This window comes from Oncorhynchus mykiss, chromosome 8 (assembly GCF_013265735.2).
Source record: "Oncorhynchus mykiss isolate Arlee chromosome 8, USDA_OmykA_1.1, whole genome shotgun sequence".
Taxonomy (NCBI): Eukaryota; Metazoa; Chordata; class Actinopteri; order Salmoniformes; family Salmonidae; genus Oncorhynchus; species Oncorhynchus mykiss.
Window position 1 is genome coordinate 16,011,287 of NC_048572.1, and position 15,114 is coordinate 16,026,400.

The 15,114-nt window shown below is 44.0% G+C and overlaps 2 protein-coding genes across 8 annotated transcripts in view; one reads left to right on the forward strand and one right to left on the reverse strand.

The window, feature by feature from the left end:
• LOC110529476 (unconventional myosin-VI) overlaps positions 1 to 11,765 on the forward strand; it is a 130,476-nt gene extending 118,711 nt beyond the window's left edge. For 5 of the 7 annotated variants that reach the window (XM_036984870.1, XM_036984869.1, XM_036984872.1 and 2 more), the window contains 5 exons: positions 656 to 762; positions 3,047 to 3,187; positions 4,133 to 4,159; positions 8,883 to 9,101; positions 9,244 to 11,765. In XM_036984870.1, the coding sequence (XP_036840765.1) occupies positions 656 to 762; positions 3,047 to 3,187; positions 4,133 to 4,159; positions 8,883 to 9,101; positions 9,244 to 9,443 (694 nt within the window). In that variant the 3' untranslated portion in view covers positions 9,444 to 11,765. The remainder of the gene's footprint in view (positions 1 to 655; positions 763 to 3,046; positions 3,188 to 4,132; positions 4,160 to 8,882; positions 9,102 to 9,243) is intronic. The other 2 variants (XM_036984871.1, XM_036984873.1) reach the window with 1 other exon arrangement.
• The window catches only part of LOC110529191 (interphotoreceptor matrix proteoglycan 1-like), a 38,233-nt gene continuing 32,862 nt past the window's right edge, over positions 9,744 to 15,114 (reverse strand). Inside the window, exons 16-17 of the mRNA XM_036984868.1 lie at positions 13,034 to 13,116; positions 9,744 to 12,402 (exon numbers count right to left, since the gene is read on the reverse strand). Coding sequence (XP_036840763.1) covers positions 13,074 to 13,116 — 43 coding nt within the window. The 3' untranslated portion in view covers positions 9,744 to 12,402; positions 13,034 to 13,073. The remainder of the gene's footprint in view (positions 12,403 to 13,033; positions 13,117 to 15,114) is intronic.

Here is a 15,114-nt window from a genome sequence, read left to right on the forward strand (position 1 = left end):
CGCTACAGAAACCTGCTCCTATGCACCGTTCCAGCTCCAAATAGGAGTTGGGTTTTGAATAGGCTGTGTTACTGCTGTGGGGTTGAATTTCTCTGGTACAGTGCAGCTGACCAACTCCACATTATCCCCCTTATCAGCCTGCTCCCAAATGATGACCTTTGAAATCTCTTTCCTTGTGGATCGTGTCAATTTTGCTCTACTGTGGAGAAGGGTGAAATTTCCCCTAGACAGTGATCTTAAGTCAGTTTAGCGTTTTTCCCACTAATAGTTGCAGTTTGACGTTTATTGTCATGAATCTTGCCATGGAGGCAGAACTGAGTAGTTTTTGCTAGATAGGCCAGCTGCAAAATCAAAATTGTCTTTATTGTCTAAAAAACATACTTTTGTTATCCTAACTTAAAGTTAGTGTTAGGCATTAGGGTGTGCAGTGTGGTTGGGTTTAACGGCTTTGTGACTGTGCCAGCTAGTGACCACCTAGATCTGTACCCAGGGAAAACTTCACCCCGGAGCCGCCACTGTATACTGCTCTTGTTTTGGTTGTAACCCCACTGTGCTGGTTGTAACCCCACTGTGCTGATTGTAACCCCACTGTCCTGGTTGTAACCCCACTGTGCTGGTTGTAACCCCACTGTCCTGGATGTGTCTGTGTTGCCAGAGGCCCACAGGTTCAGGCTACCAAAGCTGCTGCTGCTGGCACCAAGAAGTACGAGCTCAGCAAGTGGAAATACGCCGAGCTGAGGGACGCCATCAACACATCCTGTGGTAAGAAAGTCAGCCATGCCAAACATGTGGTTGAAAATCATTAAGAAACTTGACTCTGACATTTTGCTGTGATATTGCTCTTAACGAACCTCATGTAATATTGAACTGTCAGTTCTCTGAGACTGTTTTGCTTAGGGTTAAAAGTGAGCTATGATTTTACAGCTTTTACTTGCTCTATGTTTATTTATTAATACCCACCTTATTATTTGATCACTTCGTTTTACATGTTGATCAAATTCTTCTATCATTTGGTAGAACAGTATGGTACCAGTGTTCAAACGTAGTGCACTATGTAGGGAATAGGGTTTAATTTGGGACGTAGACTGATTGGCAGCTCCCCAAGCTCTGTGTCGTATGTGTCAAATATGCCCAACAATAGGTATCTGGGGCTGCAGACCCATCTGTATTGAAAGTAAAACATCTCAGTTTTCCTTCGAAACAATCAGGCATGCTGATGTTAAGTAGTATGCACATTGCAGGAAGACATTTTGACAGTGAAATGACTCATTTATCTGGAGGATAGGAAGCCATATTTGTGCACTCAACTTTAGCAAGGCACTTAGCAGGTATTAACCATCTAATTTCACACCATATTTCACTCCGGGACTTCAGCCAGTATGCTGATTGACAACTTAAATGCATTTTAATCCTAGCAGCAATTGTTTTAGAATTTCATGAAGACATAGATTGACAATGAAACTCATAATGCTGTCTCGTCTTTCTTCTTTTATGACTTTTAAATTGTTATTAAAGTAATGAAAATCTTTGAGTAGTATGTCTCAGACTTCTTTCTGTTGGTAGTCCTCCGTCCATCTGTCTGTTGGCAGTCCGTCCGTCTGTCTGTCTGTTGGCAGTCCGCCCGTCTGTCTGTTGTCCGTCCGCCTGTCTGTTGTCCGTCCGCCTGACTGTTGTCCGCCCGTCTGTCTGTTGGCAGTCCGTCCATCTGTCTGTTGGCAGTCCGTCCATCCGTCTGTCTGTTAGCAGTCTGTCCATCCGTCTACTGTTGGCAGTCCGCCCTTCCGTCTGTGTTGTCCGCCCGTCTGTCTGTTGGCAGTCCGTCCGTCTGTCTTTTGGCAGTCCGTCCATCTGTCTTTTGGCAGTCCGTCCGTCTGTCTTTTGGCAGTCCGTCCGTCTGTCTGTTGGCAGTCCGTCCATCTGTCTGTTGGCAGTCCGTCCATCCGTCTGTCTGTTAGCAGTCTGTCCGTCCGTCTACTGTTGGCAGTCCGCCCTTCCGTCTGTCTGTTGTCCGCCCGTCTGTCTGTTGGCAGTCCGTCCGTCTGTCTTTTGGCAGTCCGTCCATCTGTCTTTTGGCAGTCCGTCCGTCTGTCTTTTGGCAGTCCGTCCGTCTGTCTGTTGGCAGTCCGTCCGTCTGTCTGTTGGCAGTCCGTCCGTCCGTCTGTTGGCAGTCCGTCCGTCTGTCTGTTGGCAGTCCGTCCGTCTGTCTGTTGGCAGTCCGTCCGTCCGTCTGTCTGTTGGCAGTCCGTCCGTCTGTCTGTTGGCAGTCCGTCTGTCTGTTGGCAGTCCGTCCTTCTGTTCGTTGGCAGTCCGTCCGTCCGTCTGTCTGTTGGCAGTCTGTCTGTTGGCCGTCCGTCTGTCTGTTGGTAGTCTGTCCGGCCGTCCGTCTGTCTGTTGGCAGTCTGTCCGGCCGTCCGTCTGTCTGTTGGCAGTCCGGCCGTTCGTCTGTCTGTTGGCAGTCCGTCCCTCCGTCTGTCTGTTGGCAGTCCGTCCATCCGTCTGTCTGTTGGCAATCCGCCCTTCCGTCTGTTGGCAGTCCACCCCTCCATACATCCGTTGGCAGTCCGCCCATCCGTTGGCAGTCCGTACGCCCGCCCGTCCGTTGGCAGGCAGGCCGCCCGCACGTCCGTCCGTTGGCAGGCCATCCGCCCGTCTGTTGGCAGTCCTGCCGTCCGTCCGTCTGTTGGAAGTCCCGCCGTCCGTCCGTCTGTTGGCAGTCCGTCTGTCTGTTGGCAGTCCGTCCGTCTGTTGGCAGTTCCTCCGTCCGTCCGTCTGTTGACAGTCCGTCTGTCTGTTGGCAGTCTGTCCGTCCGTCTCTTGGCAGTTCCTCCCTCCGTCCGTCCGTCTGTTGGCAGTCAATCCGTCTGTTGGCAGTCCCTCCGTCCGTCTGTCTGTGTGTAGCTCTGACCATGGGGATTCTAGTGTTCTGGTATACTTCAGTACCTGCTATGCTCTCATATTTCTCCCTCCCTTTCTTCTCTCTCTTCCTTTTCTTTTTCTCTACCCTCTCTCCCATTCTCTCTCTTTTTTTCTCTCTCTCAACCTGCAGACATTGAGTTGCTGGCTGCCTGCCGAGAAGAGTTCCACCGCCGGCTGAAGGTCTACCACGCTTGGAAGTCAAAGAACAAGAAGCGTGGCAACAACCCCGGAGTCACAGAGCAGAGGGCCCCCAAATCAGTCACTGACTATGGTAAGGGACCCCAACCCACAGGAGATATTTCAGACAGTGTTATACAGTACAACATTACTGTAGGTGTCTTTTTCAATTATTTGATAGGCTTGATTCGAATAACATCCATTTTTATTCTGCTCCCAATACCCTAGAGGAGGCAGACCCAAAGAGACTGTCTCGGTTAGCTTTAGCTTTAGCCCCCTATTGAGTATTCTAATATAGTACTGATACTAGTGAATAGGGTGCCATTTGGGACACATCCTGGTGGTGGCTGCTCTCTTCCTCCAGCCTGACCTCTTCTCATTGTTCTCCATAGAAACCTGTGCTGTCTTGCTCCTGGTTCTGCTTCATTTCCATGAGCAGTCACCATGACGACAAAGAGCTATTTTTCCCCCGTGTGACAGAGTGCAGACACACTTTATTTTAGTCTGTTAGACTACTGATTGGACCACATACACAGCCCCCATAGAATTACAAACAGAATCATCATGTATAATTATAGGGTCTGTAGCTATGCCCAGCCCCCACCTCTCACTTAGTGGGCATACACAGCACAGTACCAGCTATACCTCTACCTGCTCTCTGACACAATAACAAGCCAGAGGCTGAGGAGAGCTCATATTTTCAGGGTCCTAGCATAATATAGCCTACAATCTAATGATTTTGCTTGTGAATGACCATATACAGTGGAATGACCCTCCCCGTTCTTCCATGCCTATGGTGTCATCCATTTAGGCCAGTCCTGGCTACCGTAAACACATGTAAAGATGTGGTAATGACTCTGTCATTATATATAATGGTTTCTTCTTCCCCTAACATCTATGATGTTGTGATAGGCTCAAAAATGTATTCATAGGAAATCCATTTGTCATTCCATGATCTTGTCTTGCATGTTGTTTGTTTCATACCTGTGTCATACTGCATGTGATGTTTGTAAGTGTAACCTGGCATGTTTACTTTCAGATCTCGCACCTCGTGTGAGACAAGCACGTAAGTGGTTCTCCACGATGTAGCAGCATCACTAACCTCAGCCCCTAACCCATCTATTAACCATGGGGAAACGGAGGGTGTGTGGAAGGGGTTTACTTTCTGTTTTGGGATGCATCCCTATTTCCTTGTAGTGCACTACTTTTTACCAGGACCCATAAGGCTCTGGTCAAAGACCCATAAGGCTCTGGTCAACAGTAGTGCACTATATAGAAAATAGGGTGCCATTTGGGATGCAAACTTGGTGATGGCGTAAGGAATCATAGAGCAACTGGTTTCTTTCTAAAAAAAAGGAATCTTCTTTAGATTGCATGTTATTTTATTCCTGGGACAGAATAAGGTTTCAATTACAGTAAGTGCACCTTGAAGATAATTAAGGGGGGTGTCAACTACAGTAAGTGTGCACCTTGAAGATTATTAAGGGAGTGTCAACTACAGTAAGTGCACCTTGAAGATTATTAAGGGGGTGTCAACTACAGTAAGTGCACCTTGAAGATTATTAAGGGAGTGTCAACTACAGTAAGTGCACCTTGAAGATTATTAAGGGGGTGTCAACTACAGTAAGTGCACCTTGAAGATTATTAAGGGGGTGTCAACTACAGTAAGTGCACCTTGAAGATTATTAAGGGGGTGTCAATTACAGTAAGTGCACCTTGAAGATTATTAAGGGGGTGTCAACTACAGTAAGTGCACCTTGAAGATTATTAAGGGGGTGTCAACTACAGTAAGTGCACCTTGAAGATTATTAAGGGGGTGTCAACTACAGTAAGTGCACCTTGAATTGAAGATTATGTGTGTCAACTAAGTACACCTGGCATTCTTCGAAGATTATTAAGGTGTAGGATATTGTACGAGACACAGTGTAGTCAAACGTCTAACGTAAGCTGATCGAGAATGAGGATGTGTACAAAGAGATTTCAAAGTGCCTAAATGGCTGGTGTTATTGATGCTGATGCAAATGTGATGTGGCTACGCTGACAATGCCTAAGCACTTTTAGCTCCCAATCAGTCTAAATTGTGTTTGGGATGGATGTGTGGCCGCATCCCAAATGACACCTTATTCCTCACATGCTGACCACACTGCTCGCGTTGTAAAATAAATGTACACATGCATGTTATTCACTCATTGCATCCACACTTCTCGCGCGCGTAAGCGAGCGTCTCTGTAGCCAGGCGCTAAAATAGAACTTGGTTCTATTTGTGACACTTGAAGCGCTGCAAGTTCCCCTCTCCCATCTCCTCATTGGTTTTTAGGAGAATATACCCACGTGCCATTTCCTCATTGGTTTTTAGGAGAATATACCCACGTGCCATTTCCTCATTGGTTTTTAGGAGCATATACCCAACGTGGGTGATTGAAAGATGAACTAAGGTCCACACTCCAGTCCAGTTGGTGGTGGTAATGCACCTTAAAGTTGGTTGCCAACCTCCATATAAAGTCCAAAGAAGAAGCCTGAAGGAGAAGAGATTACTAGAAACAAACTCTGTTTACTCCTCTTTTTTTTCTTCTTTACCCCTTTTTCTCCCCAATTGGTAGTTACAGTCTTGTCCCATTGCTGCAAATCCCGTATGGACTCGGTAGAGGCGAAGGTCGAAGGCGCACTGCTTCTTGACACAACGCCCGCTTGACCCGGAAGCCAGCAACATCAATGTGTCGGAGGAAACACTGTTCACCTGGGGATCGTGTCAGCTTGCATTGCGCTTGGCCCGACACAGGAGTCGCTAGTGCGCGACGGGACAAGAACCTCCCCTAACCCGAATGAAGCTGGGCCAATTGTGCGCCTTAGACCACTGTGCCACTCGGGAGGCCTGTTTACCATTTTGTCTGTGGATTAATTGTCAGAGTAGAGGACCTTGCGCGTTTCTGGTAATAATAACAACCCAATGTTTATATCCCAGGATGAATTGGCTAGCAACAGCAAGCTAGTAAGCAAAATGGTCATAAATGTTTCATGCTTTTCGTCTGTCCCCAAATTAATATAGTTCAGAGTTCGTTTTGATATTTCAACCTGTGTGTCCTGATCGCATCTGGTGTGGGTGGACAAAATCCACATGCTTATGTTGCGCCCGGTCTAGTCAGTATGTTAGATAGTGCACTACTTTTGACCGGGGCCCATAGAGAATAGGGTGCCATTTGCGACACTGCGGGTCTCCGTCTCATCGTGTTTATGGGAGTGTGACAGCATAACACGTCAACCTGCCTTCTAGGCAGAGTTGCAAAGAAAAAGCCATATCTCAGACTGGCCAATAAAAATAAAAGATTAAGATGGGCAAAAGAACATAGACACTGGACAGAGGAACTCTGCCTACAAGGCCAGCATCCCGGAGTCGCCTCTTCACTGTTGACGTTGAGACTGGTGTTTTGTGTATACTATTTAATGAAGCTGCCAGTTGAGGACTTGCGAGGCATCTGTTTCTCAAACTTGACACTCTAATGTACTTGTCCTCTTACTCAGTTGTGCACCGGGGCCTCCCACTCCTCTTTCTATTCTGGTTAGAAACTGTTTGTGCTATTCTGTGAACGGAGTAGTACACAGCGTTGTACGAGATCTTCAGTTTCTTGGCAATTTCTCGCATGGAGTAGCCTTCATTTCTCCGAACAAGAATAAGACTGACGAGTTTCAGAAGAAAGTTTGTGGACATTTTGAGCCTGTTATCGAACCCACAAATGCTTATGCTCCAGATACACACCTAGACTAAAGGTCAGTTTTATTGCTTCTTGTTGAAGGAATTCTAAATTCCTCTGTTTCAATTCCCAATCAAAATTAAACACTCTGTCAATGCATTCAAAGGGTTTGTAAGACCCTATAATTTTATAAGAATGGACAGAGCCCCGGTCTTAAAAGTCAGGTAACAGCGTTTATTTCAAGAGAGTACTGCATTTGGACTAGTCAGTCCTGATTGAAACGTATACATAATTAGTCATCATTGATAAAAATTCCCTTAACACTTCTTTAATCAGCACAATAGTTTTCAGCTGTGCTAACATAATTGAAAATGGGCCTCTGTACGCCTATGTAGATATTCCATAAAAAAATTGCAGGCCACGAATGTGCATGTGTCTGCTCAAACGGTCAGAAACAGACTCCATGAGGGTGGTATGAGGGCCCGACGTCCACAGGTGGGGGTTGTGCTTACAGCCCAACACCGTGCAGGACGTTTGGCATTTGCCAGAGAACACCAAGATTGGCAAATTCGCCACTGGCGCCCTGTGCTCTTCACAGATGAAAGCAGGTTCACACTGAGCACATGTGACAGTCTGGAGAACGTTCTGCTGCCTGCAACATCCTCCAGCGTGACCGGTTTGGCGGTGGGTCAGTCATGGTGTGGGGTGGAATTTCTTTGGGGGGCCGCACAGCCCTCCATGTGCTCGCCAGAGGTAGCCTGACTGCCATTAGGTACCAAGATGAGATCCTCAGACCCCTTGTGAGACCATATGCTGGTGTGGTTGGCCCTGGGTTCCTCCTAATGCAAGACAATGCTAGACCTCATGTGGCTGGAGTGTGTCAGCAGTTCCTGCAAGAGGAAGGCATTGATGCTATGGACTGGCCCGCCCGTTCCCCAGACCTGAATCCAATTGAGCACATCTGGGACATCATGTCTCGCTCCATCCACCAACGCCACGTTGCACCACAGACTGTCCAGGAGTTGCCAGATGCTTTAGTCCAGGTCTGGGAGGAGATCCCTCAGGGGACCATCCGCCACCTCATCAGGAGCATACCCAGGCGTTGTAGGGAGGTCATACAGGCACGTGGAGGCCACACACACTACTAAGCCTCATTTTGACTTGTTTTAAGGACATTACATCAAAGTTGGATCAGCCTGTAGTGTGGTTTTCCACTTTCATTTTGAGTGTGACTCCAAATCCAGACCTCCATGGGTTGATAAATTTGATTTCCATTGATAATTTTTGTGTGATTTTGTTGTCAGCACATTCAACTATGTAAAGAAAAAAGTATTTAATAATAGTATTTCATTCATTCAGATCTAGGATGTGTTATTTTAGTGTTCCCTTTATTTTTTTGAGCAGTGTATATAAAGTATGTCACTGGAACAAATGCCACAAAGAAATTATATCGGTCACTCTCGGTTTCAGCTTTCTCTCTGAACAAAAACGAGGGAGGGACTCTGAAAGGTGTTGGGAATGGGTGGGCGGCCATTGCTGTTCCTTGTCTCTAGGTAATATAATACCTTCATGGGGTTGGGGTGCCGACGTGTTAGCGTCTTCACAGTCAGTCACAAAATGTTGTACTTCTACTTTTACTAAGTTGGAGTGAGAGATCCATTTCGTTTGGTGACTGTGGATCTGGGATATGTTGCGGGCTACTCTACCACTGTCTTTCTCTGGTCCTTTTATCCATAGAGCCTCCCACCCATCCACCCCCTTCAATCACTATCCCTCATTTATTTACGCTCCACTTTGTAGAGAATATTCAAATCTATGCTCTTTATGTTTTGATATGAGCATTCAAACTCTTTAACAAACACCTGACATGCTGCTTGTCGCTCTGATTTACTCCCCCTTTGATCAGTAGCTCTGTGATCTACTGCTAGTGCTGACCCCTCCTCCCTAGCTCCAGCAACATCACACTCCCTGCATCCCTATTGGTTCCTGTTACCATTCATATTGGTTCCTGTTTCTACCCCACCCCTATTGGTTAGGCTATTGTTCCTTCCCATTCCAATCAACAAGCGTCATTAGTCTAACTAGCCCCTCCCCCAACAGCCCAGGCGAACTCAGCCCCGCCCATCCCAGCCAGGCAACATGAGGTGGCCATGAACAGGCAGCAGCGCTACTTCCGCATCCCTTTCATCCGGCCCGGGGACCAGTACAAGGACCCACAGAACAAAAAGAAGGGCTGGTGGTACGCCCACTTTGATGGGCCCTGGATCGCAAGGCAGATGGAGCTGCACCCGGACAAGCAGCCCATCCTGCTGGTGGCAGGTCAGTCAGTGAAACAGAACTCATAGTATAGGCGATCTTCTCTCTCTCGTGTGTGCGTGTGCACGCTCATTTATCTGTACGATTTATAGTCTTACTGCCTCACAGGCACGATGCTCTATTTTTTTGCGGTCTGTGTCTCTAGGGAAAGATGACATGGAGATGTGTGAGCTGAGCCTGGAGGAGACAGGCTTGACAAGGAAGAGGGGAGCTGAGATCCTGCCCCGGCAGTTTGAGGAGATCTGGGAGCGCTGCGGGGGCATCCAGTACCTCCGGAGAGCCATTGAGAAAAAACAGGCCCGCCCCACCTACGCCACAGCCATGCTGAAGACCCTTCTCAAGTAAAGGGTGTTGGGTGAATTTGCCCCTAGTCGCTGATCGTGGGTCAGTTTAGCATTTTCCCCACCTAAAGGTTAAGGTTAGGATTGGGGGACGGGAAGCTGACCCTAAATCTGTACTCTGGGAAACTTCACCCTGGAGCTAAAGCCTTAAACCACGGGCCTTTCTCTCACTACAGCAAAGGGAAGAATGCACTAAGCTACTGTACCTAACACAGTGGGTATTCAAGCCTACTGTACCATGTTTTGACTGGGGGCAAGTCATAAATTAACCACTTTTTGTTAATTGTCTTTTTTCTTTTGTTCATGTTGTTGGTCTTGGCTGCTTTCAATTGTCTTGATGTATTATTTCTTGGTGGGTACGGGGGAATTTGCAGTGAACCTATGCAGAGGAATCGGACAGTGACTAATTATTACATCTAGTTTTGTTTCTCGAGCAAATATGGATGTTTTCCTTTTAATATTCCTGCTACTTTAACTACGAGGCCTTATTAAAACTACTTTAACTACGAGGCCTTATTAAAACTACTTTAACTACGAGGCCTTATTAAAACTACTTTAACTACGAGGCCTTATTAAAACTACTTTAACTGCGAGGCCTTATTAAAACTACTTTAACTACGAGGCCTTATTAAAACTACTTTAACTACGAGGCCTTATTAAAACTACTTTAACTACGAGGCCTTATTAAAACTACTTTAACTACGAGGCCTTATTAAAACTACTTTAACAGGGTAATTTGCTGAAAGTAGGAAGTGTTTCAAAGCTGCCTCCAAATAAGTTTTGAGTATTAAATTGTTGATGTTTAATATTATGTCTTTGTGATTTAAAATGAAGTCAACATTTTGTCTCTGCAGTCTTAACAGCTTGTTGATCATTTCACTCAAACCAATACTTGCTGTTTATTTTCATGTAGTAATTATAGGACAATACTTGCACAAGAGAGGGGTAGAAATGGGCTAGGTTGGGGTAGAAATGGGCTAGGTTGCAACTCTGTTTTCTCATGTGAGGCAGTTATACTTGAGCGGTTCTTCTCTAAGGATATTTTTTAGTAACTGCACATAAATTCACATTCATTTCTAATTATAATATTTGATAATACTGTAATACGTTTTTACCTCTGGCTTTCAGACTGAATGTAATATGGGTTTGTTGATTTGTTCCTTCAGTCCTTACTGTTTGGTTAGGAGCGGTTTGTTTTATTCTTCATATGTGTGATTTAGGTTTGCTAATGAAAGGTAAATAAATATTTCCTTTTCACATTCCCCAACCATTCATTACTAAAGCCACATGGTTGAAATTGCTTCATGTTCTCCACATGAAACAATGCCTATTCCAAATATTGAAACAAAAAGAAAAATAATGAATGAATCAAACTTAATTATGAGAAGTGAATAATACAAATCTTGAGATACTCTACGATGTCGGACCAAATGTGTGTATGGGACAAAAACTGAATAGTGAAATGGTGTTGTCTTCTTGACCCCAACTTCATTCAAGCTCATATACAATATAGTCAGCTATTCTTCTCTCTGCTAGATATTCCAATAGACACATACCCACAGAATGTTCGACGTGTATGATAGAGAGTCTAATGTTTCTACACAGGAATGTACACATTTATTTTCTAAATAAATATTTCTACTCTAAGATACTCTAAAGCATGTGTCAAACTCATTCAACAGAGGGCCATGTGTCTGCGGGTTTTTGCTCCACCCTCGTATTTGATTAATGAATTAAGGTCACTAATTAGTAAGGACCCCCCTTCACCTAGTTGTCTACTGTAGGTCTTAATTGAAAGGAAAAAACAAAAACCTGCAGACACTCAGCCCTCCATGGAATGAGTTTAACACCCCTGCTATAAAGGGTTTGGTCACATGACTCATGTTTCTTAAAATAAACAAATGATGAAGCAATAATTTACACACGCAACACTACAAGGAGGACAGACTGTCTCAAACACACAGTACATGACAATCTTGTGAGACTAGAACTACTCTCTTCAGGTAAGGCTGTTAGTCTTGAGTTTCTTCTCATTCCCTTGGACGCTCTGCACAAGCGAAAGGCGACGTCGTGGTTGTTTGAAATCTATCCACTCATGCTCGTGTCTAAAACATGTCTTCAGTTTAGCCCGAAGTATGTATTTCTGACAAACATCAGAGTTTACTACTGTAGTGTGGGGTCTCCTTGAATATCGCTTGTAATGTACAACAAATGACTGGCTGGCTTCCATATGCTCTGTATCTCACAACACGCATAGCAATCATTCCTCAGATACTGCCTTTTCCAATGCTGATCTCTAACTGAAATAAACACATTTCATGCTTCACTCAACTGCTTTTGGCCCTCGTGTTTGACATCACTCTATTCCTCAACATGGTAATGGTACAGCAGCAAAAATACACACGGTTAGAAAAGCCCTATTGAAGACAGTGAGGAAACAGAGATGGACTTTATACAATTATCAATATTACACCAATACAGAGACAGACAATATGATACAGGTGTACAGTATGTGATATTAACTATACTCCATTGCAACATACATACCTCATGAGGAAAACATCACTTTTCTTCTGGCATTTACATTTTTTTTCTTTAAGTGCTACTACATTGTCAGCACATTATGTATAAAAGCAGTTTGCTGTCCTGGGGTGCCTTTGCAACTTGATAAATGCAGCGAAATGATCACATCTGTTTGTCGTCCACAGTTTGGGGAGTATCCTTTCAGGTGAAACACAGGCTTTGGAAAGCTGAGATGAAGGGGTTGTGTCTGCCTGTCAATCAGAAGACCGCAGATCAGTGTCTTTCTGCAGTCACAACAGTCTGTTAACTGCATCAGCTATTAAATATCCTTTATAAACGGTACTGTGTTGCTTCTGCAGTGATCCAAACGCTGTCTTCTGCAGTGATCCAAACGCTGTCTTCTGCAGTGATCCAAACGCTGTCTTCTGAGGTCGCCATATCTAAAACAGAGGAGAAACACAGATGCCAGTGTTACCTTTGTTCGTATTTGCCAAAGGGAGTGTACAGTGTATGCAGGCTAAGGTAGTTCCACTTTGTCAAGCATTCATTAAACTGGCATAGTGTAGAAACCCAAGTCTGATACTTTATATTTTATGATCTTTGGAATGAAAGTCAGCCATGTTAGATTCTGTTTGTTTAAATTTAACCCTTAATTGATTACATTTGACCCAGTTCCTCAACAGCAAAATGACTGACCTGGAAAGAGGGTCAAAGAAGGCTAGACTAATTTCAAAGCCTGCATTTGGAAAGCAACCACAGGCTTGCCAATCCGTCTCTCCTCTATTAAGAGGTGAATAACATGGACTAAGCGTTCCCTTTGGGAGCTTTGGTTTGTCTGTGTGAGGTGTGTCTGTCTGTGGCTTACAGTCTTGTGGAAATACACTCGACTAAACCAATTTGAGTGCCACCCGTAAACTAGTGGAAAGATCATGGACCAATTTATTTGAATGATAATTATATGATGTCATGGTTTGATTTGCTTACTTGTTTTCGATAACGTGGCATGACTGGGTCCGAAATGAAGGTCAAATAAAGATTTTAAAAAGTGAAAATAATCAAACAAGTCCTTACCCCAGTACATAGTGTTGATGTCATTCAACACTCTGTTTTATTAACTTGTCATGCCAGGAAGACTTGTATACTTGTCTGGGTATCTACCAACAAAAAAACATGAAAAAGGTTATTGAGACAAAAATAACAAACAAATGAGCGAACAAGAAAACAATTGCAACTATATATTATCCCAAGGGGCAAAAATCACATGGGGTGAGGCACGACAAGAGGTTTTTCTGTAAAGAAGACAGTCGTTAGGTCACTGTATAGACCTGTGAGATTGTCACAATGGAAGGACACTGAGTTCACTATGGTGCAGATGCATTATCCAAAACTACTGTTCCTCCACTTTGCTCACAGACCAATGGACTGACATTAACTATCTAATAGTCGGATATTTAAACTATTTTAGAATCTTACGCGATTGTAGACCTACATTGTTTACTGGAATAGATTTCCATGAGACAAAAATTGACCTGAGAAATCTTAAACTATTTACAATAAGATTACTGAAAGCTAGATAATGTCAGCAGCACCCTGTATGGTATTAACCTTTGAGTTTTCATAGACTGAGAAAGCTAGATAATGTATTAACCTTTAGATTTTCATAGACGATTGTTATTTCTGACTGTTTGTGGTGCTGTCTGATCTAGGGGCTGGATTACTGTGTTAGGGTCTGTTTGTGTCCCAAATGGCACCCTATTCCCTATATACACAGCAGGGCACTATTTTGTCCCTGCCCTACGGCCCCTGGTCAATATTAATGCACTACATAGGGAAAAGGATGCCATTTGGGATGCGCACACTGTGTTAATAGGAGATGGCAAATCCAGGTCTGTGTGGGTGTGTTGACTGGTTCCTGGTGGGGTGAAGCCCCCGAATGCTCGCATAATTACACATGGAACTAACCGGATCAGAGAGGGACTTAAAGCCACTGACACTTTAACCTTTGCTTGAACACTTTGTTGGAGTATTTACATATACTGGAGGGCAGTGGTATTCAAATATTTTCAGCGTTTTTTTCCCCAAGAATTTCTCGCGACCCCGCCCAACCCAAAATCTAATGACACAACCTTAAATAACAAATAACCTTCAATTCATTGCATTTTCATCTATCAAAATGACTACTTTTTTTTTACTCAATATTTATCTATTTTTTTAATACAATAATCTGTTCTCTTAATTTTTGTCCCTAAAAATATATGTATAGTAATTTTGACGACCCCAATGCAGCTCCTCCACGACTCAGACTATGAATACCACTGCTGTAGTGGGATTAGTTAAGTGTTAGTGTAGTTAGTATAGTATGTGTATAGTGTATGTATAGTTAGTGAAGGAGATTTGGAAGTTTTAGATTCTTGTCATATGGTCTTTACTGAAGCTAAACATATTTAGTTGGCCCATACAGAAATTAATCTTTACGCATATAAAAGGCATAATGATTACCTTTGAATATGTTTTTTTTAATAAGAACCAAGATTTAAGTGGTGATGATTTCTAAAGATGTCCCTTTTACCTCTGTAGCTGAGAGGAGAATGTTAAATTGGGTATAATCAAAATTATGTTAAGCGAAAAATGACATTATGGAGACATTTTCTCTCTAGGTTCCAGAGAGTCAGCACAACACTGTCTGAAAGTCTGTGACTGCAAGCTGGGAGCTTATAACATCGAGAGAAAGTCACTCTGTTCCGAAAACCTCAAGTCCACTAGTATTAATTATACAGTACCAGTGCAGCTCTCAGCTCTAAAAGCAAAATGGGGACATTATCTCTTAGTAGAATGTATATAGTAAGTGTTGAAAGAAGAATACATATAGTACAGCTAAATACATGTACCGTACAAATCAACACAGTGAAGAAAAGACTTTTGCTTACGCCAAAGTCACTGTCTCTCTGGTCCGTCTACATTGTGTGTACATGAATATCATGAGAGCTATCACGGCATAAACAAAGGACAGGAAGCCCACAAAGCAGCTTATGAAAAGGAGGGGGTCTACTGGCACGGCCACCAGCTCAGTGCAGCGCTCCCCGTTAAAGTGCCAGACATTACCTACAGGACATCTAAAGAGGTCAAAGACACTGGGTTAGAGCACATTATGA